Below are 24,824 nucleotides of genomic sequence, written 5' to 3' on the forward strand. Positions count from 1 at the left end.
ACTAGAAACCAAGGAAAGCTAGTTCCCAGGTCCCAGTAATAAAGAGGAAATTCATGGTCAGAGCAAAGTGGAAGCTAAGTCAAGGGTACTCAGGGAGAAATCAGGATCCCATAGAGATTAGGGGCTGGGATTTTAATATTTTATGGGGACTGAGATTCTAAGGTATAGCCTAGTGTATATGAAATGCCCAAACTGAGATATCTCATAAATCTTGGCCTCTGTGAAGCAGGTATTTCAATTTACCCACTAGCCCAAGGATGCTGCAAGAAAGTTGCTATCTTGGGCTATGGATTGAAAGTTGGGCATCTGGGTCTGTTTCTGCAGTTTCTACTCTATCCTGCTCAGCTGTCTATTCAGGCCCAAATACCAACTTTGTTACTTAAATAAACTTTAAAAGATATTTCAGTGTCTGGTAGGGCTAGCCACACACATACGCACACACACGTACACATACACACATACATATATACACAAACACACACACACGTACACATACAAAACACACACAAACACATACACACAGATGTACACATACACACACAATACACACAACACACACACAGCACACACATACACACACTCTTGCAGCTTTTCCCTTTCACCATTTTTGTCTGCTGTTGCTTATTTTTCCACATGAACGTTAGGTCTTTGATATCCGACCACTGTTGAATGCGTTCACAGAGAGGTGCACTTCAGAGCATTCGAATCTCAGCCATTTGGGTAAAATGTGTCTACACCTGTGCCGAACTGAAACGTTTCATCTTCAAGGATAGAAATGACGCAAAGGGGACGAAGCTTTGCTCTCCCAGGAGCATCACAGTATAATGTCCTTAACAGCTAGTCACTGGGCATGTTGAGGTCGTTTGCGGTTTGAGAACTGGTCTTTGAAGCAGACTCACCTCACCAGGGTCCCTGAAACAGGCCCGACCTGTGCAGTTGCTCACCCATCCACCTCCCTCCGCTGCCTTCCCTCCCCTCCCCTTTCTTTCAACAATCCTGGCAGGAGAAATGCAGGCACTTAGCAAAGTCAGAAGGGGCCCGCGATCAGCAGACCAGGCTCATGAAGATACCAGTGTGTTTCCCCAACACGTAAACCCAACAGAATTTGACCGATAAATTCTAGGAATGTGTCTTGTTTCCTCGCACTCAAAGTAATATTTTAAAATGTGTAACAGATCAGATCTTACATACTGAGATGTACATAAGGAAGCTTTGTTTTCCATAACAAATAGTGGTAGACAGGAAACTTGCTGATCAAAGGGAACAATCCACCTGATTTAAAAGTCGATCAGGGCTTCCCTGGTGGCGCAGCGGTTGAGAGTCCGCCTGCCGATGCAGGGAACGCGGGTTCGTGCCCCGGTCCGGGAGGATCCCACGTGCCGCGGAGCGGCTGGGCCCGTGAGCCGTGGCCGCTGCGCCTGCGCGTCCGGAGCCTGTGCTCCGCAGCGGGAGAGGCCGCAGCGGTGAGAGGCCCGCGTACCGGAAAAAAAAAAAAAAAAAAAAAAAAAGTCAATCAATACTACTCAGCCATAAAAAAGAATGAAATGGTGCCATTTGCAGCAACATGGATGGACCTAGAGATTATCATACTCAGTGAAGTCAGTCAGACAGAGAAAGACGAAAACCATATGATATCATTTATATGTGGAATTTAAAATATGACACAAATGAACTTATCTACAAAACAGAAACAGCCTCACAGACATAGAGAAGAGACTGGTGGTTGCCAAGGGGGAGGGGGGTGGGGGAGGGATGGATTGGAAGTTTGAGATTAGCAAGTGCAAACTAGTATCTATAGAATGGATAAAAACAAGGCCCTACTGTAGGGCACAGGGAACTATATTCAATATCCTATGATAAACCATAATGGAAAGGAATATTAAAAAGAATATATATATGTATAACTGAGTCACTTGGCTGTACAGCAGAAATTAACACAGCCTTGTAAATCAACTCGACTTCAATTTTAAAAAATTGTAAAAGTCGATCAAACAGTCAATTCAGCAGCAAATTCATTACCAGGCACTTCTCTCCTCTTAAACATTACCCTTTGTGTCTCCTGCCCACCTCCACCCTGCTCTTACCCTGCATTGGGGGGGTTTCCATCCTGTTCTCCTTCTTGTGGATCTTTACACCTTTCAGGGAAGTCACCCTTTCAACTTTTGGTTGCGTCAGTTGGAGCAGCTGCAAATCCTGCCCAGTGGTCACACTGTGACATCTGGTGGCAGCTCCGTCTTTTCCAGGCGGAGGCAAATAAGAGAATTTTTCTGCTCCTGTGTTCCTGGTTCTGTATCTGCGTTTGACTGCATCACAAGGAGATGCTGATAAATTTTACAAAAACAACGCCAGCGGAGGCCAGTCTCCACCCTGTCAACTCCAGTAATTCAGTATTTTTCCAAAAGAAACCTTTGCATCTGCCCTGTAATCTTCCTAAATGAAAAAGAAAAAAGGGCAAACAACACCTAGAGTCCAAACGTACAACCTATTTTGTGAACGTGTTAGCAAATGTACGCGTTGCCCTTAAGTTTCTCTTTTTCCTGAAGAAGTTTGTATTTTGGCTAAAAAATAGTTTTCCAGAGATATTCAGCAATAGCATTTTCTTCTGCTGTGGTGTGCCAGAGTGCTAAGCACGCTGGCGAAGCTGCCACACAGGGCTGGGACTGTCTAATGTCTGCATCTGTTTTCAGAAGATGCTAATTTCATAGGCTCCATTGATGGGAAGTTAAAATTCTTTACTGCTCTTTATTTCTGGATTTATCAATGAGTAACGTACCGTATGTTAGCATTCAAGAATGAGTGAAGATACCATATACCTTACTGATTATATTTTCTATTCTAAGCCCGTGGTTGGGGGATTCCTGGGGTGGCTGTTTTTTATGCTATTTTTTCTGGTTTCTCTCCCTCATTTCAGACTAGAATCCCCGACACGGAGTCTCAGCATGGATGCCCCGAAAGGCGTTCGCATTCAAGCTGCTGCAGGGAACATCGAGGCCCTTTCCCAGATGGACATCGTTCTTCACAGCAGTGATGGGACGGTGAGTCCAACAGATGGGGGCGGGGTGGGCCTCCCCGCTGTACAAGCCTCACGTCCCCTGAGCACTGATGACACGCTTGTCCATTAAGGCATCAGCATAGTAAGTTTATGGTAGTTTGTAAAGAAACGTCATGAAAGGTTTAGCACAGAAAATGTGAAAGGAAGGAAAAGACAATTTAGCACTGAAAGAAGGGCCGAGAAAGGTTAAAATAATTCTATGTTGGATCCAGACTGCATTGTTTGGTATTTGAGCTCGAGTCTCTCCGTTATTTTCAGCTTTAAAAAAGTACTAGACTTTCAGAGCTTACAGAGAACATCAGTACTGCCCCTTCCTAGTGATCCAACTTCCCTCAGTAGGGCTGTGTCACTAGGAGTTACCTGTGACAGCTGTCATCTGTTACCACCTGGGGTGCTCGCTCGCACGGAGTTCTGGGTAAGTGAAAATTAAATATGAAAAGTAAGAGCTACAGGAGGAAAAAACCCAGAACCTCAGGCCCAGAAATAAAACATCGCTGATACGAACTGTGTCTATAACGGGCAGCAGGGTACGGGCTCCCCACTATTGACCTTTCTAGTGCCAGATCAGTTTGCCAATTACTGTGTGAATTCAGGGACGTTAACAGGCCTCTCTGGGCCTACCCCCTCAATTGTCAAGTTCGGGAACTAGTATGTACTTCACAGTGTCACGGGGTTATGAGACCCCAATGCGGTAAGATAGCTTTGAAATGACACTGATTTAATAGTAAGAGGGAGGTGTTGTTAAGGCAGCTCCTGAGTACACAGGACCCTCACGGGCAGCCCGCTGGTGGGAAACCAAGGTCATCAGGTGAAGCCCCTGCAGGTTGTAACTTACAAAGTTTTGATGCATGGAGCAGATAAACGCAAAAGTGGAAGCCAGGAATTTTGGAATCTTATTACTAAGTCATAATGTCACTACGTACTGAAAGCATATTACCTTGAAAAAAATCTATACTGATCTTAGTTTTGAAATAATATTACTTATTTTCATGAATTGGGTGTCATTTTACAAGCAGCACCCGGCCTGACCCGTACGTGAAGTTGATACCCCTTATTACTGGAAGCTAGTTCAAAGTGAAGAGATGTCTGGCCTCCCAGAAAATATTCTCCCAAAAAGGCAAATGAAGAGGAACAAGAAAGCAGTATATGGACCATCAGTGGCCAGAGTTTGCTGGAAGGACAGGAAAAAAATAACTAGAAAAAAATTAACCAATTAACCAGGAAAAAGGAGAGAGGAGAAGCCAACAAGTCAGGCAAAAGCAAAGCGCTGGCAGCACCCAAAGCATTAGACAATAACCTAAACAGGTTCTGCTCTAAAAACACATAAGACCCACTTGACTTCCTCCTCTGACAGTGACCCCGACCCCGGGGCAAAGCCGGCCTATCATGCGTGTGCACTGTCACCCACCGCTCCCATGAAGAGGTCAGCATCCCGAGAGGGGACACAGACGCAAACGCCAGTTTATTAAAAGCTTGGAGTATACGGGATGAGAGCCACGTAAAGCAAAGGAGGGGTCTGACCTTGTTGGCGAGGAAGAACATGGAACCTTCCCAAACATGGTTTAATTCCTTCTGATAAGTGAGCGCCCTGGTCAGGCTTGGCTGCTCTGTGTGACCACACCTATTTCCTGAAGCTGTCAGAGAGATTTCCAGATCTCAATAAATGGCCATTTGTCTGTATTTCAGTTCAAGTAAACCTCGATAGGAACCAAAAAATCCAGTGGCTTTCATCTTATTTTAGTTGTCTGTGTGCCTACGGCTTTCCTGCATTTAATAGAAGGCAGCAGAGTTTCAAATAATATTTTTAAAGCTGGGGAAATGGTTGACAGCTATTCGGATGAATTTAATTGCCTCTCACAGGAAAATAAAATCAGGAGAAATTCCAACAATCACAGGTTAAAATGACTAAGATGAATCTACTTCTGTGACTTGTATCAATACTTTATCCTAATAGGGAGGAGAAGCTGAAGGTCAAAGTGGAACACAAGGTAAATGTGAATCAGGCAAAGAATTGTATTATTTTGGTCAAATAATTCTGAAAGGTCTTCATAAAAGTGTCACATCATACATTTTTCTAGCTCGCCTAGCACAATGAGTAAAAGAAAAAAATGCCTTCCCTCCAGTTCCTAAGGACTGTTTATCCCCTGCCTGGATGTAAACTAGAAATAGGCTTTTAGAGAATCAGATTGTTATAATATGATTTCAGTCATGCCAGGTGCCTACTTCATTTTCTCTGCAGAGAAACAGCGAATTTGTTTGGAACATTTTGAGCATTTAATTTCGTGCCTGTTGCGTTCATTCCTCCTTGACCGCTTCATCTCTCGTTGTCTCCCAAGCAGCTTGTGCTTGATGCTGAAGCCGTGTGTTTACCCAAGTTGGCTGAGGGGACTCAGGCTCCCGCAGGCAGCTTGCAGGGACTCTACGAAATCTGTGCGTGTCCAGATGGGAAGCTTTACCTGTCTGTGGCCGGCGTGGGTACCACGTGCCACGAGAACAGTCACATCTGCCTCTAAACCAGGGGCGGCATCTTCCACGGAGCTACCTGCCTCGTTTCGGTGAGCTTTGGAGTGCTGACCTCAAGCCTTCACACCTGGAGCAACTCGACAAAGTCAAGCTGAGGTGGCACATGGGAAGGAAGTAGGACCCGCTTTCGAAAGGAGCTCAGAAAGAAAAATGTACCAGTGGAAGTGATCCCATGAAACTCCGTGATCTCAAAGTGGCGGGTGGACCTTAAGACACAAAAGTCAAAGGAATATCAGGAGAATGTGTTGATTCCGCTAGACTGATTCATTCCCATCAGAACCATTGTGACTTGCCCTTTCTTGTACGTGTCGATCTACAGTGAAATATTGAACTGCTGTGTGGAATATCAGCTCTGGGTGTCTGACTCGCCGTTGAGAGGAGCCGCGGTCCTGCTGAGGTGCCCCGAGAGTTCCATGCGGTTTTCCTCTGTGTTGCTCAAACCTGTAAGTGCTCTCTTCATTTTAATGCAACGTGTGTCAGGTTTCACAAGAAAATCTTCAAGTTTTGAAGAGACGTTAAGGTTGATTTGACTTTCAATATGCAGTCAGAGGAATAAATTGTACAAAACCATGCTTTCTTTATATAGTCAATGAGCAATAAAAATCAACCTACATTTTTCACAGACTTCACAGTTTGTCTTACTTTCTTTAATCCTCATAACTCTTTGAGGTAGGTACTGCTTTCCCCCAGTTACTGGTGATAAAAAAGGTTCAGATGAGACAGGTCACAAGGTCACACAGCATCTGTTAAAATTAAACTAAACCGTGACCGTGCATTTCCACATCGGTTTTCACTTCGGACAGCTGTGACCTGCGTCTCATTCCATCCGCGGCACCAAATCCACCTGATACCTGCGCAGATGGGCTCGCGCTCACTTGACAAGTGGAGAAACTCAAGTCCAGAGGGGTTTGTCGTCCACCAGAATCGCCCCGCGAGTAGCCAGGGGCTCCCAGCTGCCCAGCAGGCATGCTCACCTGACGGGACAGGTGAGGGACCGGGTGGAACCTCACGGAGCCAGCCTGTTACGCTCACCGGCGGCTGTGTGATTCGTATTTGCATCCGGTGGGCACACTGGACCCACGAGCACGCTGGTTTTGCAGAGGCCACTCACTCACCCTGCAAAAGATGCCCCTCGGCACACGGAGGCGTGGGTGTCGGTTCTGGCTTGTGGTCTACCAGTTGTTAGCATTAGAATCCCCACATGGCACAAGACGTGGTGGGACGTATAAACAGCACCGCAACTTCGGGGGTTTTTAAAATTTATTTATTACTTATTTTTGGCTGCTTTGGGCCTTCGTCGCTGCACGCGGGCTTTCCCTAGTTGCGGCGAGCGGGGGCTGCTCTTCGTTGCGGTGCGCCGGCTTCTCATTGCGGTGGCTTCTCTTGTTGCGGAGCACGGGCTCTAGGCGCGCGGGCTTCATAGTTGTGGCACGTGGGCTCAGTAGTTGTGGCGCACGGGCTTAGTTGCTCCGCGGCACGTGGGATCTTCCTGGACCGGGGCTCGAACCCGTGTCCCCTGCATCGGCAGGCGGGTTCTCAACCACTGCGCCACCAGGGAAGCCCAGCACTGCAACTTTCTAATTAAAGTATTTATAACTATAAACAAAACTTCAGTTTCACTTTCCACAGTCTCAGAACCGAGAGAAAAGTGAGTATTTCCAGTGCTGTTTTGACAAGGTGTTAACAGTGCCGCCCACTTCTGACAACTCCGTGACTTTTAAATTATTAGTGTCATAAACACTTGAGTTAACAAAACAAAAGCACAGTGTTTCCTAAGCAGTTAAGGGCAAACTCAACTCTGAATATAATGCTCCTAGTTTCTGGGGGTGGGGGAGGGCTTTAGATTATAAATTGGTATTTGCCTTTTCCATTTAGTTGAGTCCTGATTTTTAAAATTAATGTCTGCTTTCTTGCTCTAACATTCCACATTGTCGTAGTAAATAATGTCGCCGTTTTTGTGTCATATGTACTTTCTTTCCTGTACCATGTCTGTGCAAAAGAAAAAAGTCTTGCAGCCCAGCTGATGTAGACGGAACACGGGATCACCAGGGAACATTTCTAAACTAGTTTGGTTCTCATAGAACGTGTGTACATGTCAAAAAAAATGACACCGATGATAAAGTGAGGTCGAGGAAAACAAAGAAAGTATGGGGAATAGAACCTTTTAAACAAAAGGTGTAAATGAGATCTTTTTGCTCCTCTGCTATAATGGAATCATCACTAAAGTTGTTTCTAGCTTCATTCTACAGAGTGACCAGGAATTTCTCCTTGCTTAGAATAAGAACTTTTAGATGGGCTGTATTCTAAGATGTATTACATAAACCCGTCTTCTTGAGTACATTATACCGTGTCACTTAAATTTCCATTAGAGGTGCAAGGCCATGCTTACGTACGTACCCAATGAGGCATACACACGGATAAGTGCTTATCAACCATCGAGTGCTGATATTTTAGTGACCTCGCCAAATGGTCCCTGTTTCTTTTCCAATTTCCGAACCGACTGAGAAGCAGACGCAAGTGAAAAAGATGAAGATCAAAATAGCAGCTTTAATAGTAAAGTTGGATTTGCAGCAGAATGGACTTGCTAAGACCTTTCAGCAGAACGACCGCGAACCTCTCCCGCCCCTGCAGGCTCCGACTCCTCAGCGCCTACACGAGTTCAGGTCCCCCCGCCGCCCGGGCGCCCTCAGGTCAGTCTCCACCCGAGCGCAGACAGGGAAGCAGGGTGGGAGCTCCCGCGAGGCTGGGTCGATTTGTATCGGTTTTCGTCCCCTCCCTTCCCTGATCCAACACGCCTCTTCTCCCTTGGCTTTAGCTGGCTTCTCCGTATTGTAAATACCACTGCAGGTTGGCTGTGGTTTAATAACCAAACCAACCTCGGGTCATGTATAAACAAGCAGGTTGAACAAGCGGGTCTAAGGGCACCGAGGAGAAAAGGTGGGTTCTGAGCTGAACAGTCAGTGCAGCTTCACCTTTTGTCCTGGGCTTTGTATCCAGAATAAATGAGGGCACTTCCCGGGCCCCTCAGCAGCTACAGGAGAAACAAGCCCAAATTTTAAACACATAGTTCTTACTTTTCAGTAAAGTGTACCTCGCGTTGGCTTTGGTATCCAAGTCTTCCCCAGTCTCTCCCACACCTGACGGCACAGGGTGCCTGGGACCGGCCTCCAAACCAATGGAGTGATGACACTTGAGGCCAAACTTGTCAAAACGAGATAAATGGAGAAGAAGCGTCAGAAGCCAGAGTTTTAGGAAATTCCACCTGCCGCCTGCAGCTCCTGCCCATGGGGTGCGCGCCCTGCAGGTCTCGCGCGCGGACTTGCCGGCCCCCCGCGATGGCGAGTCAGCTCCTGGAAGGAGAGCTCTTCCCAGGTCTGTGTCCGTGTGTCTCCTGCTGGTTCTGTCTCTGGTAGAAGCCGGAGTCATACGTGACTCATTAAAATCTCATCTAACTGCTGTTTTCTACTAGCTTTTATCCTTGAGGTCTGCAAAGTATTGGAAGGACAGAAGACGTCAGCTGGCGCTAAAGAAAGACAACCCCACCAGTCCCCAAAGCAGACCGGTTCTCTTTATTTGACTGAGCGCTATTTGAACGTTTTCCCCCCATCATTCTCAGGCTCGTCACTGGGCTCCCCCTGGAGGCTGTGGAGCATTCAGCCCTTCCGTTCACGGGGAAGCACAGAACCCGCTCCTGAGTGCAGAAGGCCTGTTCCAACCCCTTCCTCAGGCAGGAGCAGCTACGCCCACACCAGCTGGCAGTTTCCACCTTCTTTTTAATAAGAAAAGCAAAATAAGATAAAGCGGGGGTGGAAGCCTAATACAAAAAATAGTTCAGGTCCAAAATTCCTTACCCTGAATTTCAAAATCTAAAAAGTTCCAAAAACTGAAAACTTTCCAAATACATCTACTGCAAACTATGGGTGGCAAAACCTGACCTAAATTTAGATGAGGCTACTTCTCGTGTCTGTGTAGTTTACTGTGGGTGGGTATTCATGGTCTCACTGCAGAAATACTAATGTGTTTGAGTAAAGGGAGCTGTCCCACTCTGATGGAAAAGCCTCATTAAACCCAGTTTATATGCATTGGTATTAACGTTCTAAAATCCAAATTCTGAAAAACATTTGGATGCAAGGGTTTCATATAAGGGACTGTGGACCTGTATTTTTTTCTTTTAAAGGAAGTCTAGAAAAAAACACAAAACTCCACCTAGATCAACTACCACAAAAGCCAGACAGGGTGTTCTGTGTAATGAAATATATTCCAAGTGTCGAATCTGAGTTTTAAAGTAGCAAGAACTTAAAAGTCCCAGACGGCTGGAGACCGAGCGTTTGGGCCGCCCCAGAACAGAGAATTCCAAGCCCGGTCTGCCGGATTTAGAAGACTTGTGCCTGAGGTGTAAAGATGAACATGTCCTACCTGTTAGGGCTCAAGTGTGAATCGGCCCCAGGCACGCAGCCCTCCGCTGGGGCAAGGTCGGTATCAATCCAGCCTCTACCTACAGAAGAACCACATTTAACGTATTTCCAAATACATATGTATACCACGTATGTCAACTAATTTTATTCCCTAAAAAGGCGAAATAAAATCAACGCTTAACAAAATCAGTGAGCACCTAATAAACCTAGTATATGTCAAGTACTTTATATTCAATCATAAGAAAAGGAACCTATTAAAATTCCAGTATAAAATATATAGGAAAGTTCTATCCTAATATTTCCAATAAATGCACAGATACACACAGGTAAGAACTTCATATAGGAAGATATTAAGTTTTATTTTCAAGGAACTGTTTCTCAGGAAATGCCAGCTACAATGATTTCATATGTACATTTGCTTTATTAAAATTGTGGCACTTAATATAATAGCAGAAATTATCACATGGCTTCACATCCAGAAGCAATACAATAGTGGAGGCGCAAACATTCCTTATTACCAGTAAAAGTAAAAAAGTTTTAATATGTTCCATAAGCCCTTAATTGCATAAAATATTGTATTTTGCATCATTTACAGCCAGCACACTTATAGAAACTAATTATCATCACCTTTCTTTTACATTCTGCAAAAGAAGTCTGTCTGTAGGACGTTGAAACATGATAAAAATTAAATGTCAGTTCTGAATTGTTCATGGGGAAAACAAGCTGATAATTCCTCTTTTATAACTTATTAGATATTGTCACATGATTTTACAATTTTTTAATGCCTTCAAAGTGAAATCCAAAAAACTCCACTAAGTGCCATGTTGAAGGACAAAAAAAACGTTTACTGCAGCACCTTTAGACAACAAAAGATTTCATCCTGTTCAACCACACTATATAAATTATGACGTTTGTGGAAAATATGTACAAACAAACATAAAGCAAATGTTCTAACGGGTGACAGATGTCGCTTTGGCAGGCGGTTCTTGGAAGCAGTATTCACATCCAGCGGCCAGAACGGCCACCACTGGGGTCTCCCACGTGCTACCTTCACGAACCAGGAAGCCTGTAAACCCAGGGCGGGAGCACATCCAGAACAGGGATGTAAAGTGCACTCAGTGCGTCCCAGCAGTACCGTCCGCGGCCTCAATCAAGTAATATTCAGGAGTAAAGTCCTGTACCATGTTATACATGTACTGAGGGTCTAATACGTAAAATTGCAACAAATTCATAATCGGATCCAGCTGATAAGAAAATAACACACCCAAGAGGATCCACTTAAAGAGATAATAAGCTCCAAAGACTTAATTCCCCTTATTTGTTTAAACCAATGATATGTCCAGTGTTTCATTAGCTCCTTCAAAATATACTACATGGAAGACATAAAACTAACTTCACCCTAACCAGAGACAGAGAGACTCTTATCTAACAAACTGCTGAGCTTTGGTTGTATAAAGTGCAGTGCAGCAAGCTGCCACCCCAGCCGGCCAGCTGCCTCCAGCGATTCCACAGCTCACCACCAGCCTCAGAAGAGTTCCGAGGTCCAGTTAATGATATGAATTCCGTTGGAATTCATATCAATAACAACTCCAAAATTCTCCCCGAACAGTCTGCAGTGTGCTTCGCAATTCCTAAATAGCTGGCAAGGAAGCTTAAGGACAGTTCATACTCGTGCTACCACACGTTCAAGACCTAGCTCTGCTTTTTCTTTCGACGCGGTCACACTTTCTGCTGTATGAAATTTTCAAGCTTTATGATGATACAGGCGGTACATTCCATCACTCTCATGGCAACCTCAGAAGTGAACCTGTCATTCGGGATCTGTGGGAAAGGCAGCAGGTCGGGGTACCTTGTTTTTAAATTGTCTACACCGTAAGCTTCCAAGGTATGGACGTCATTCGTCAGGCCTTCTAGCTGCTCGCTGTATTCCTCTATTTTCTGCGCGAGTGCAGCCGGCTTCACGTCTTTGTCGGACTTGCCCCGCACCGCATAGTCGGCGGCGACCAGAGCCAGCTTGGTAGAGAGGAAGCATTTGAAGCACACCCACTCGTTGGCGTTTTTGTGCAGGTCGTTCCTGGCGGCTGAGAAGTTGGCTCTGGCTTGTCGCAGCCACCGGCGCGCTTCGACTGGGTTACCAACTGACTTGAAGGTGGGGGGGACAAAGAACCTCGGAGAGTAAGTCTGTCCGGCTGAAGGTGGGCACTTTTCCTTGTTTTGTTGTTGCCTTTCAGATTTATGGCTCGTTGCTTCTTGATTCCATGAGGTGTAAAATCTCTGAAATGAGTACTTCTCTGACTGAAATCGGGGTGCTGAGGTTGAAAACGTTCGCCTCGAGGCTCTGTCTGCGTTCTGATCGAGAAAGGCCTGTTTCTCTAGTCTGTTAATTTCATTCTGCAGATGTTTAAAAACCTCATTAGCAATGTCGTGATTCTCTGGGTTTTTGTCAGGGTGCCATTTCAAATACAACCGCCTAATAATCTTTTTTCTTTCAGATTCTGGAAGCTTCCAAGCTTGCTCCACCACTGATGTCACTTCTTTTAAAATTTCTGGTAAAGAATTCACCTTAAGCTTCTTGGGGGAGTGATGCTTCGAGGATGAGGTCTTGTGGCTCTCCCTACCAAAAAAAAGAGGAGGGGTGCTTCGTAGACCAGGGGCCAGGAACTCTGTGGGGCTGGTGGGTGTGGAAGGGGCACTGTCTCTGCTCTGAGAGCTTTCCTCTGGCCTTGAAAACTTATACAGGTCAAGAGAGCTAACTATCTTATATTCACTATAACCAATATCAATCTGATATATCTTTCCTAGAAAACTAGAGTTGTCAGCATCTTCTCTTTCAACTTCTTGTACGATAATGGCGTATGTATATGTCGGCTGGTACGACCCATAGATCTCCCCACCTTCAGCGTCAACAAGGTACCCGACATATTCCCCCGGGTAAAAGACATTCATTGGGTCCATAAGCAGAGTGTAATGAATCTCAGCAGGTATCGGAGTGCCGGGCATTGGAAGTTCAAGTTTCGATGGTTCTGAAGAGTCATATTTCACTCCTAAACTGTCGAGTTTCTCACTGATCCTGTAAATATCATTGCATCCTAGCATAGCAATTAGGTATGAAGTGTCGGAAATCAAATTGTCGGTCGCTGATTTAAGCGTCATTGCCAAGGCTAACAGGAAGTTAATGTCTTTACTGTCTGAATGCTGTATGTAGAGCAGGATGACTGCATTCCCAAACCTCTTCAGGAAAGCAAACGTTTCACTTCTGCTCTGGGGGATAGGATTGAAACCTTTAACTCTTAATGTTGTCTGCAGCTTCTCAAAACAGGACACTTTCAAGCCTTCTCTTAGAGCTTTGCAGAGTCGTATGGCTTTCTCCTCGTTGGCCAGAAAAGCGTTATCGTTTTCATGCTTCATGATTCTGATCAGGCCTGTGATGAACTGTTCAGAGGACAAGAGTAACTGCAGCCGGCCCTGAAGAGAGCACAGCGCTCCAAACTGGCAGACTCTGGGAGTCTCCTCATCTAACTGCTCCTCGAGGATGCTGCTCAGCAGACGAGGTCTGAGTTTCTGAGGAAAGAGCATAGTCAGCTTAGTATGGAACCCGTGGTCTTTCCCTAAGTAGCACTGGCTGAGATCCACCAACATCTGCACACCGATATTGCCCTGGATCCTGCTCTTGTAATGCGGGGCGTCATCAAACACCAGGATGTTGGACTTCACCAGCCTCCCATCCTGGCTCGGCAGGTAGAGTGCAAGGTCCCGGATGTTCTCGAGGTCGCCCCGCACCTTGACCGAGTCATTCTGTAGACTCTTGAACAAGCCAGAAACGACTCTCTTAACGGTGCGCATTTCATTAGGATCTAACTGTTTTCCTTCAGAATTTCTGAATATGCGGCTCAGCACTTCAACGTATTGCTTGGTTGAAATGATATCTTCAGTGCCTAAGTGTTTGAACAGCTGGTGAAAGGTGCCCAGTTCTAAAGGAAGCTTGTACAGATACGGTTTAAAATCAGACTCGTACTCAAGATTGATCACCACCTCCTCCGGCTTCAGGAGCTTCCAGCCATCTTCCACCATCACAAAAGCAACGCCCCGCAGTTGAAAACGGAACTCCCTTTTCTCTGCGCTGAGAAACTCGTATATGCTCCTTAAGACCTTTGCTCTAGTCTTGACCATGTCTTCATCCAGAGTTGTGATGTTGCATATGTTCCTGCAGTTATTGATGACCTTATCCAGAGGGGGGTCCAGGTTCACATTCAGCATACTTAAAACCTGCTCCAGCTGTTCTTGTGGACCAAGGTCACTCCCTTCTTGCTCTTTGATGCTCAAGGGGGTGGCTTTCTCTGGAAGAATAGGGCATGACGTCCATAACAGCTGGAGCACATCGCACTGCTTGAATTTTGGATTCACCTGTGCTCCGTTGAACTTTATAAGAGGGAGCGTTCCGTTTACCTCTTGATACTGAGGATGAAATCGAATGAATTCAGCAGGGGCCCGCTCGGGACATAAGAATGGTATTAAAGACAGTTCTTTCAAAAAGTTTCCAGATAACAAATCCATGCGTTCTTGGAATATATGGTGGAGAAGGATATCGACTGTATTTTGCAATGTTTCTTTAGACCAGTTTTCTGTATTAGCCCTCACACTGATCTCCTTAGCAAACTGTAACAACTGCTGCTGAGAAAGGATGTGTTTTAGTCCAATGTTTCTTAAGAATTCTACCCAGGATGTCATAAATGCAACTTGATTTTTGGGTTTTATAAGTTGTTCCAATTTTTTAAAGAAGTCCTTAGGAATAAACAATTTTTCAGGAAGCATAACTTCAAAAACTCTCACAGTTCTATCATAGAAATGTTTGGCTTGCTTTAGTCGACTGTTAGCGTCATGGATTATCAGTAAACTTTCCAGTTTTTCAAAAAGCTGTTCCTTGATCTCTGACAATTCTTCAATACTTGACAGTCTATTCTTAAGATAGATCAAATGCTCTAATTTTGCATCATAAGAGAGATTTTCAATTTTGGGTAAGAGATGTTTCAAATAGACCTCAAGATCATCTACGGGTACACAACCAAGCACCTCATATAGTTCTTTTAAGTGTATTTTTTCTTCAAGAAATGCAGAGGATGACGATTGTGTCCATTTTTCCACTTCAGCAGAAGGAATACTTTTTGTAAGCACATAGCATGTTCCAAATTTCGCAATGCTCATATAGCGACCACTGATGGATTTATAGCATGGAAGTGACTTTAAAATTTTTATGTCATCTTGGGACATCAAGTGATTCAAATTGCAGTTGAAATACATCAAGAGTGCCTCAAAGTCACTTTCTACTAACTTTTCAGTTCTGAAGGTTGAGGTTTGGACCATATAATGCACAGCCTTCAAGATGCTCGTGGGGCTCTCTATGTTGGCTGTGTGACATGACAACAGAGGAACAAACGCACTGTCTTTGGAGCAGATTTTGTTCAAAGCAAGCTGAATACAGCCAGCTTTCATGAGAGCATGAAAAACCTTATCACTCTGGGCGTTTGGGAAGACTGCAATGTGCATGAGACTTAGAGGAAGCAGAACATCACCTTCGGGAACTACAAGCTGATTGGCTGACACAGTAAACTTTGTTCCCGGGAGCAATGCCCAGTCTTTCAGGGTGTCAACAACAGTGTCAAAGGTTGCTTTCGTCTCTTCTTGATCCTCTTTCACATGTACGGATTCACTGATAAAATGCCATGCACTCTTCAGCCAAGACTCACTTGTGAAACTGTCTTTCCACTTTGTGCAACTTCTGGTCTTGTATTCACGGGGCAACACAGAGGATAACAAGTCAGCAAAGCTGGAAATGTCAAACACTTTGGCAACTTTACAGCTCAGTAAAACGTTACTGTACTTCAGGTACAACGTATTCATGAACAAGTCTTTGCGGGATGGAATCAATTCATGGTATGTTGTTAGAAACTTGGGTCGTTTTGCATCAAAAGTTTGCAAAACACTGTCTAGTGTGATGAGGAGGGGCAGTCCCTCCACTTCAATCCCGTTTTCTTCTGCATCCTTAAAACAGTAATCAACTAAGAGTTTCAAACTGTGAAAAAGTTTCAGGTTAGTCTGCTGGAGACGACAAGGCAGCTTCCCAATATGGCAGTTAGTATCGGGAGAGGAAAACGTCATCAAAAAAGATCGCACGTCAGCAGGGGTGACATAGCTAACGGGAATATTGGCGTCTATCAGACAGTGGTACAGATTAGCAGTTTCGTCACAGTTATAAACCAAGTTGAAGCCAATTTCCAAAAGCAGGTGTTTCAGCCTATAGACATTCTCTGCCACTGTTTTGCGTGTGGTGATGTTATAGTCTGCGTTTTTAAGGTGGTGTAATTCGTCCTGCAGCAAATTGTCGAAAAATGGTCTAGTTTTATTTGAAGTCGACATATTAATCCAAGTGATTATAACTGCAGAGTGTAGGTCAGAGCCATCAATGTTCGGAGCCCGCACGACAGGCAAAAGGCGCTTCATGTCCTCGTGGATGCAGCCGTAAAGTGCTTTCACCAGACAGTATAAATCTGGCTGCAGGTCAAGCCTGTTGACTGGGAAGAAAGACAAAAACTTCTTTAAGGTGTCCTTTACAACGTGAATAGGCGTGTTCTGTAAGACCGATAACGTCGGGTCAGAACCAGGGAAATAGCGCTTTTTCAACTGGATTAGTAACTCGACGTATGCGGGAGCGATGAGGGCCGTCATTAAGCTGTTGTTCCAGTCACTCCGAACGCCCACGCCGTTGTCATCCCGCCACAGGTTCCTCCTGGCGGAATCGAGAGCAAAGTGGCCGTTCACATGAAATGGCAACCCCGTCTCTAGCGAGAGGGGCAGGAAGCAGAAGGCCCTGTGGGGCTTTTTGTAGTTGTGGGTGATGCAGGCAGCTACCCCGCCACGTGGGAAGAGAGTGATATCTTGGTTCTTGTGAGCTGATATAACGCTCTTAGATACTTTCTCCATGCTGGAAAAACCCGATCTGTTACAAATCAGCCAGGTGGTAAGGTTTCCCTCCGAGTCCTCCGTATCCATAGTGTAGGTGATCTGCTGAACCGGTATGTCCTTGAGCGGCCTCTGTTTAGTGACGCTGTCAATTACAGAGGCATGAAACTGCTTCCTTTTCAGCCTGTCTCCATCAGTGATGTTGCCCTTCACAGAATACAGCACGTTTGGGGCTCCCGTAGCTTTATCTATTTCACAAATCGAAATTTTTTCCATGTGATTCAGAAACATTAGAAGTTCGGCCCCATCTGAGCGCAGTTTGTCCAAAAGATTCTGGACCATCCTGTCTGACGATGGAACTGAAGAAATTTCTGAAACTTTTGCCATTTCTGCATTACGAAGAGGAAATCGAAACATTGTGCAATTATCCAGTTTAAAGTGGGTTCCCAGATAAAGACCCAGAACATCTGAGAACTGTGTCCTAAAATCTGCGTCCAGATCTCTAAACATGCGTCCAGGACTAACAGATGTGGCTCCCGGTGCGTACCTGGCATGAGGATCAAAAATGCACAGGATGTCATTGCCAGAAATAAAAGAAGGGCAGTCTGTAATGTGATACACAGAATTGAATCCTATTCCATACTGTCCAGTTTTACATGGGTTCCCTTCCTTGGTGCCTTTCCCGAGGTTCTGAATCCCTCTGACGTCGTCTTCTGTGAAGGGCTGGTTGTTGTACACACACAGTGCTGGCCCCTGCAAGGGGGCCCACTTGTCGTCAAATATCCTATCAACTGGATGCTGTCGAGGGTCAAACACAAAACAGATTTCTGTAGCCTTTGCATCATCAGCATTCTGAAGAAGTTCTTTCAGCATCTCCTTTTCTGACGGATAGGCATTAAGGATACTCTTAATCCTGCTGGTCAGTTTTTCCTTCTGTCCAAATTCAGTGCCCAGTGTTGTAAAGCAGATGTTGGACGCATACCTTTCTAAGGCTTTATGTCGCTTTGGTACTGCTCCTAGTTTCACAGCCACTTCCCTGGGTATATCTGCATGGCAGTATTTTACAGTGCTATCCTTTACTTTTATCCAGGGACAATCATTGTAGCATAAAGATTTTGCAGGGAGAAGCTTAAGATTAGTATCTGGCAACAATATTTGGCCATAATTTTTCTCACAAAATTCTTGTTTCTTTTCTCTAATGAGACTCCATATTCCTTCACTGATTATTCGCCGGCAAAGCTGAAAATTCTCTTCTGTTATTTGTTTTGTTTCTTTTTCTTGAGCAATAGATTCCAAAACGAGGGCAAAATCTTCAACAGTAAAAGACTGCCTCACACCCACACTTTCAAAAAGTTCACGGAAATTATTTTTATATTTATTAGGCAGCTGATAAAGGTATGGGGCTGCTTCAAAATTCAAATGAAAAGCAATTTTTTCTGAGTCAACATATGCACTCTCAACTAGAATGAAGCTAAAGGTTTTTAACTTTTCAATAATTGATATCTTAGTGGTGTCACTTTGCATCATTGCTTCATGAAGGTATTTGTAGCAAGCGTTGGTGATGTTCTCCTGGTACAATGTGATTCCATCATCAACTGGTTTGGCAACTTCTTTCAATTGGTTTACGACCAGGTCAACTGTGGGCTTCCGCAGTAACCCCAAAAACTCTTTAACAGCCAGTGGCACTGAACCGCAGCCTCTGAAGGAATGTGAATTTTCGTTTAGAACTGGCTGCAAAAGACAAACTATATCCTGATGCTCAGCTGTATAAAGGTCGGTTGCTGCAAACATGGTTTCAGGCTTAAAACTGTTACCTTTCCAGTCCAAAGAAAAACCTGCTGGTTTTGTGAGAAATGGGAGGAAGGGGATTGTTTGATACTTGGGGGCAAAATCCTTTGCTCTAGGATCCCTTATTTTTAGTTTTTCATCAATAAGACTTAACAGGATGCTACTTCTGAGACAAGCAGCACCGTGATCACTTTTATTAATTTCAGCTACTGACTCGGCACGTTCTAGCATGTCATCCCATAAAATATCATCTTTTGCCATACCTAACTGGACGAGTTTAATCAGAATAATAGGATTTAGGTAGTCCTGAGTAGAGCCGTAAGGAAATCGTCCGTCTTTAGTATCAAATAACTTTGCAACCCGTCCTTCAGGGTGGATTAATCTTGATGGTAAAACCAGAGGATGCCCCTCCAGAGAGCAAGGGATACATGGAGTAACACGAAGAATTCCTGAGAACTCATCAACTTTCTCATTCAGAACAAAATTCATTAAAGGATCTCTGAGTTCTGCTTCAATTTCTTGAATATTCGGAAAAAACACTTCTGAAAAAAACTGTTTCTCTGAAAATGTATTTTCAAGCAGTATCTGTTTGCAGCCAGCTTCTTCAAATCCTAATTTTACGGAAGAAGGAAGTTCAACAGCACAGAGGTTTTTCGACCCAGTCTTCTTGAGGTATTTCAAAAATATCTTGAAGGCTGCGGGACCAACATCTCTTCTCTTAAGTATACAGTCATCTAGAAATCTCACATTCTTCATGGAAACCCACGTGGACCCATCAGAGAAGACTCTTGTCAATTCCTTCCCTTTCCCGTGAGCTATATCTTCATAAAACCCTTGACAAATCACAGAGAAGTCATCATGAACCAGCTCAGGGTCAGGCCACACTGCATGGTAAGTGTAGCCCATCAGCTCCCCACTCATGGCCAGGTCACGCAGGATGCTGAGTGCCTCTAGGTAAGCTTTCACCACCACGTGTCTCATGAAGGTGGTGTTCCAGCGTCCTTTTGCATCTGTCTTCCAGATCTCTTTCCTGTTGGAAGTCACAGCAAAGCACCCGTTGATGTGAACCGGCAATCCTGTTTTGATTCGTAGGGGTAAATAGCAGAACACCTCTCCAGCCTGTGGTCTCACAGCCCACTTCTGGTCCTGGATCTCAGCCAGAAAAACTGCCACGGCCCCGCACGGAACCACGCCCAGCCTCCTCCCGCTCTCACTCAGGGAAAACTTGAGAGCCTCTCCTGTATCCATGCAGGTACATATAAGCCAGATGGTACACTCCATTGTTTTTTGTGGTAACTCATCCGATGGCTTTTTGCATTGGCCGGACTTAGCCATTTCAAAGAGAGCAGCTGGGTCGTCATCTGGGCCTCTAAAAAGTGGTGACTGTAAATCAGCAATCCTTCTGAACACGTGGTGAAATTCCTCCACTGTGATCTGAAGGATGCAAGCTGACTTGGGTGCATCAGCGGGGAGCTTCTTGTTACCGCTGTCGCAAGTCTTCATGAGCTTAGCAGCTTCTTTTAAAACGCTGATGACAGGTGCAATCAATGCTTTAGAAGAGCACAATTTTTTTTTAATTATGACTGTATCTTGAGCTAAGCTGGGATTGGTCTCCTCAATTTTCAGGTACTTCAGATACATTGAGGTTACACTCTGAGTGAAAATGATAAGCCTGTGTCCACAGAGACTGAATTCATCCACAAGGGAGTAAATATCTGCGGTGTTGTAGCAGGTACTGCTAACTTCACTCACTTTGGCTTCCTGCTGAGTTCTAAAGGACAGTCGGAACAGAGTCCCACTGTAGCTGTAAGGCGCTTCCACGGTCAGAGGTAACTGACAGCCAAATACATCTATGAATGGTTTGAACTGATTAGGAAACTTCCTAAGTCTTTTCTGCTGTTTACTCCAATTAATTTTGATCCCGGGGTTAGATCTGTCTTTAATGTGCTTCCCGATGTGGTTTATGTTGGGGTCAAACATCACCATGAATTCTCGGCTCATGATGACGGGCACGTCAGTGATGTGATACACGGAGTTAAAGCCAAGGCCAAACTTCCCCACCTTGTCAAGTTCCGCCCTCTTCAGAGACTCCCCCAGCCTTGTTATATTCACGAAGTCCGAATCTGAGAACTGAGAGTTGTTGAACGACCACAGAGCCGGCCCGTGACACGCCGCCATCCCCGGGTCCAGGAGATTCTCTCGAATGTCCATGTTTCTTCTCATGTCAATCAGGAAGCTGCATTCTGTTGCATTCGCGTCGTCAGCATTCTGAAGAAGTTCCTTAAAGATATCTGACACTGAAGGGTATTCTTCCAGAATATTCTTAATTCTTACAGTCAGTGGTTCTCTTTGTCCTGACTGCTCAAAACCCATATTTTCGGGGTTGATCAGCCTTGTACTGAGGCATGGGACTTTCAGCCACTCTGCAGTTTTCATGGGTATGTCCTCATGCACCAAAACGATCGGTTCCACGGAATCTTCCAGTAAGTCATTCAGGTCATCAACTTTGATGTCACAGTAACAGCATTCATGAATTGGCTTCATGATAAGCTTGGAAGGATCTCTGCTATGATGTATAGGAACCGGTGTGTTGAGGCTTGCTGGAATCTGATTGCTATAAAGCCATCGGATAATATTCAACATAAGATGAAGATTCTGTTTGCTTTCTTGGTCACTGAGGTCTTGGCCGCTTTTGAGGTACACCTTCTGAATGACCATGGAAATGTGATCTGGCGTCAGCTCCTCTACTGAACCGCAGGCCTTGAACAGCTGGTGGAACTTTGCCATGGTTTTAGGCACACTGTGCAAATAAGGCTGAAGGTCAAGATCGTAAAACGGTTTTATCACAGCTTGGGCGAGAGGACAGAACTTTTTGCCAGTCCAAACCCACGGAAATTTTAAGGCCCTGAAAGCATCCTTCCCTTCGTTTAAATGGTCATGCATGAATCCATAGATTTCGAGCAAAATGTGCTGGAACTGATAGTAGTCTTCATCGCTAAAGGTGCTGGAAGTATACCAATCGACAACAATTTTAAAGTGGTTTAAGACAGCACCGATATCAGGTTTTGTGAAGATACCTAAAGCTTCTTCCAAGTTCACATGGACGCTCTCAACAAGAGGAAGTGATGAGCCGACCAGAACGGCGTGGGCCGCGTCGCACATGTCTGCGGGTGCACAGAGGTCCCAGAGATCCCCTTTCCAGACTAAGGAGCCTGGGTAGTTAGGAGGCCTTTGCTTGCAAGCTGGAGCCCATTTTATTTTCTTCAGGGCCATCTTCCCTTCAGACGACTGCAGCAGGGTGTGGTTCTTATTTAAGACCAGTAAGAGCGTTCTGGCTTTCTTCAGCAGAACGTCCTGATTTGGACAAGGGCTGGCCTGTAAAGCTTCAATTTTTTTAGCTACTTGCACAACATCTTTCTCTTTGAGACTGGCTTCGTTTTTTAAACCAATCTGTCTTAAAGAGTGAAGAATATCTGGTGAGGTAAAAGCTGAGGGTGGGAAACAAGTTTCCTCTTCATCATAGAAGAGGTCCTTTAGTACTTCCACATCAGGGTCAAAGAGCTCACTGGCCGATACCAGCCGCTCCTGTGAGATCTGAATGAATTTTAATGGCGTTAGCCAATCAAGCACATTTGGATTCTCATTCTTAAGAGAGGATAGATTCTCGAGGACCCACAACATAAGGTGTGTCGTCTCTTCGAGTGAATAAAATGCATTTTCGATGTCTTTTAAGATAAGCTTTAAGCAGCTGGTGGTCTTCACCTTCTCCACCTTGAGCAGGTTTGCCAGGCGGATGGTGGCCTCGTCGCTGCTGTCCACAACTGAGATGGAGAGCCGCAGGCCGGCCGGGAGCCGGGACGCGTGGTGCAGCACCCTGCAGCCCTTCAGCCTGGTGTAGGAGGCGATCCCCGGGCCGGAGGAGTGGCTAATGCGCTTGAATATCGCCAGTTCCTGAATTACTCTTTTCTCCTTTTCACTGCCGTCCGGTAAGTTAGCTAAGAACTTCCTTAGGGCATCTTTGTGTGTTGGAAGGAGCGACGCAACCTGGTTGCAGAGCCTCTGCAGAGGCATCTTCTCCATCATCTGCAGAACAGCACTTGGGGATGGCGAATGAATGTATTTTTTAATAAGTGGATGTTGTATGGAGGCATCTAATTGCTTAAGGACAATCCCTCCAAGTTTTTGTACAACGTCAGCTAAAAATTCTGGGAGCTGTGCTTCAGATTCATCATCTAAAATGACCGCTGAGGGGATCCTGAGTCTGATGAGTTCCACACACGTCTGACCTTCTTCTAGCGCCGTTCTAGGGATGAGAGGCATCTCATCAAATAAAGTCAGATCCTCTGAAAAATGTACGTAGAGATTCTTCCACACCATTTTAAGCCATGAAATAGATGGGTGCTTTTTGTCTTCGTCACATGGATACCACTGAACAATCAAGTCCCTGCCAGGCCAGAATGTGTTCACTACTTCTTTGATAAGACGTGCAAAACGTTCTGGGTTTAGCAGCTGTAGCTGGGTACACGGTCTTCCTGTAAGTCACATAAAGAAATGTTATGAATACATACAATTCTACTGTAACTTATTTAACTTTCTATTCTCATAGATTAGACAGATTAAATAGTACTAGAAAGTCATTTCGAGAGTTTTAAGCACACTGTGAAAACACAAAAACTGGGCATAACTGGGCTGATCACACATAAATCCGTATTTATAAGAGCCTGTGGGAGTGGTAATTCTCTCTGGAAAGTGCTTATTTTAAATAAATATCTAAAATGCATTTAGATGTGTTTTAAAAATTATCCTATAATGCCCTACAAATAGAATCAACATGGAAAATAATTTTTAGTGGTGATTTGTTCATAAATAAAAGCACCAAAGAAAATGTGGATAAAGTTTAAATAAGGACCCTTTTATTTAAGGGTAAGTAATTTATAAGGAGGCCCAGTTTCCAGGAGCCGGGTGGCCACAGGGTAAAGCAAGGCCCGAGTGGGCGCACGGGGGCGAGCACCCCGTCCCAGCTGACCCCGGCTGCCAGGAGCTGAGGCCGCCAGGACACTGGAGTTTCCTCTCCACCAGCAACTAGATGTGTGAGGAGTTACGGGTCACGCAGCCTCTCTGGGACTGCAAGTCTCTCATCTGGAGAAAGGATGAGGCTGAGGTTCTGGCTCTAAGGCTGCTCTGTGCGCGTGTCCGGGTACAGAGCACAGTCACAACCCTCCGAGGCAGCGCTTACTTGGTACTTAGCACAAAGTAAAGTGTGTTCTTCTGCGATCTGGGCTTTGCAGAAGTGCTTCAGGGACAAGCGACAGGGGAAGCGGGCCCTGCTGTGAATGCAGGGTTACCCCCAACAAGGCAGCTCCGCTCCCAGATGTTTTATAAACTCGGAGACTAATAAGGTTTTCTCTGGGGAAAAAAAGATTTTTGCTGACTTTTAATCAGTGGTCTAGAAAATAACATTTTATTTCTAAGTGCATGTTGTGTTTCAGAGTATTTTATCTGCAACACCAGGAGTAACAAAATTTTAAAGTAACACTAGGTACCTATACGTATGTTATTTGCCCATAGAGAGAAATAAAAAGCATCTCAAATTCAATCTTATGGAAAACTAATATTCCATTTTCTCCCTAGGTACACGTAATTTCTAGACTCTTAAAAGACTAATTTTGGAAAAAGTTATAAAAGGGGGCACACCTCAAGCCCCTTAAAATTTTTCTGTATCAGCATTTGTTAACCAAGGAAGGACACCCTTGTTCCACAGACTCACACATCAGGTAGATGACCTTACTTTCTACCAAGAAAATTATCTTTCATGTTACAATAAGACATTTAAAATTACTGCCGTAGAAGTTTAAGCAAGGGCATACTTTTGCAACTTTTGAAGATATCAATACCCACATTCTTATTATTATCAGTTTCTACATTGTGTGACTTAGGGTAAGTCAAGTAGTAATATTTAAGAAGTCATAAAATCTTGTCAATAGTCTGACTTGCATAGCCTCCTCGGTCTATGAGTCCCATTAAGATATAATTTTTTAAAATTAATTTGTTTAATGTTCTAAAAATGCTTACTGAATTGAATTAACTAA

At 44.6% G+C, this 24,824-nt stretch overlaps 2 protein-coding genes across 31 annotated transcripts in view; one reads left to right on the top strand and one right to left on the bottom strand.

The window, feature by feature from the left end:
• Window positions 1-24,824, top strand: part of SGCG (sarcoglycan gamma) — a 102,504-nt gene that overhangs the window by 41,835 nt on the left and 35,845 nt on the right. For 9 of the 22 annotated variants that reach the window (XR_010837187.1, XR_010837189.1, XR_010837184.1 and 6 more), the window contains exons 7-11: window positions 2,912-3,035; window positions 8,084-8,265; window positions 12,483-12,539; window positions 19,757-19,987; window positions 20,362-22,721. Coding sequence is in view for 7 of the 22 variants with exons in the window: in XM_067016434.1 (XP_066872535.1) it covers window positions 2,912-3,035; window positions 8,084-8,265; window positions 8,657-8,759 (409 nt within the window). In the remaining 15 variants the exon portion in view is untranslated. Of the gene's footprint in view, window positions 1-2,911; window positions 3,036-5,291; window positions 6,205-8,083; window positions 8,266-8,656; window positions 9,032-12,482; window positions 12,745-19,756; window positions 19,988-20,361; window positions 23,566-24,824 lie in introns of those variants that run through there. The other 13 variants (XR_010837192.1, XR_010837195.1, XR_010837196.1 and 10 more) reach the window with 9 other exon arrangements.
• SACS (sacsin molecular chaperone) overlaps window positions 10,384-24,824 on the bottom strand; it is a 71,197-nt gene continuing 56,756 nt past the window's right edge. For all 9 annotated transcript variants that reach the window (XM_067016429.1, XM_067016428.1, XM_067016430.1 and 6 more), the window contains one exon: window positions 10,384-23,267. In XM_067016429.1, coding sequence (XP_066872530.1) covers window positions 11,710-23,267 — 11,558 coding nt within the window. In that variant the 3' untranslated portion in view covers window positions 10,384-11,709. The remainder of the gene's footprint in view (window positions 23,268-24,824) is intronic.

The sequence above is a fragment of the Kogia breviceps genome, chromosome 16 (genome assembly GCF_026419965.1).
Source record: "Kogia breviceps isolate mKogBre1 chromosome 16, mKogBre1 haplotype 1, whole genome shotgun sequence".
Classification (NCBI taxonomy): Eukaryota; Metazoa; Chordata; class Mammalia; order Artiodactyla; family Physeteridae; genus Kogia; species Kogia breviceps.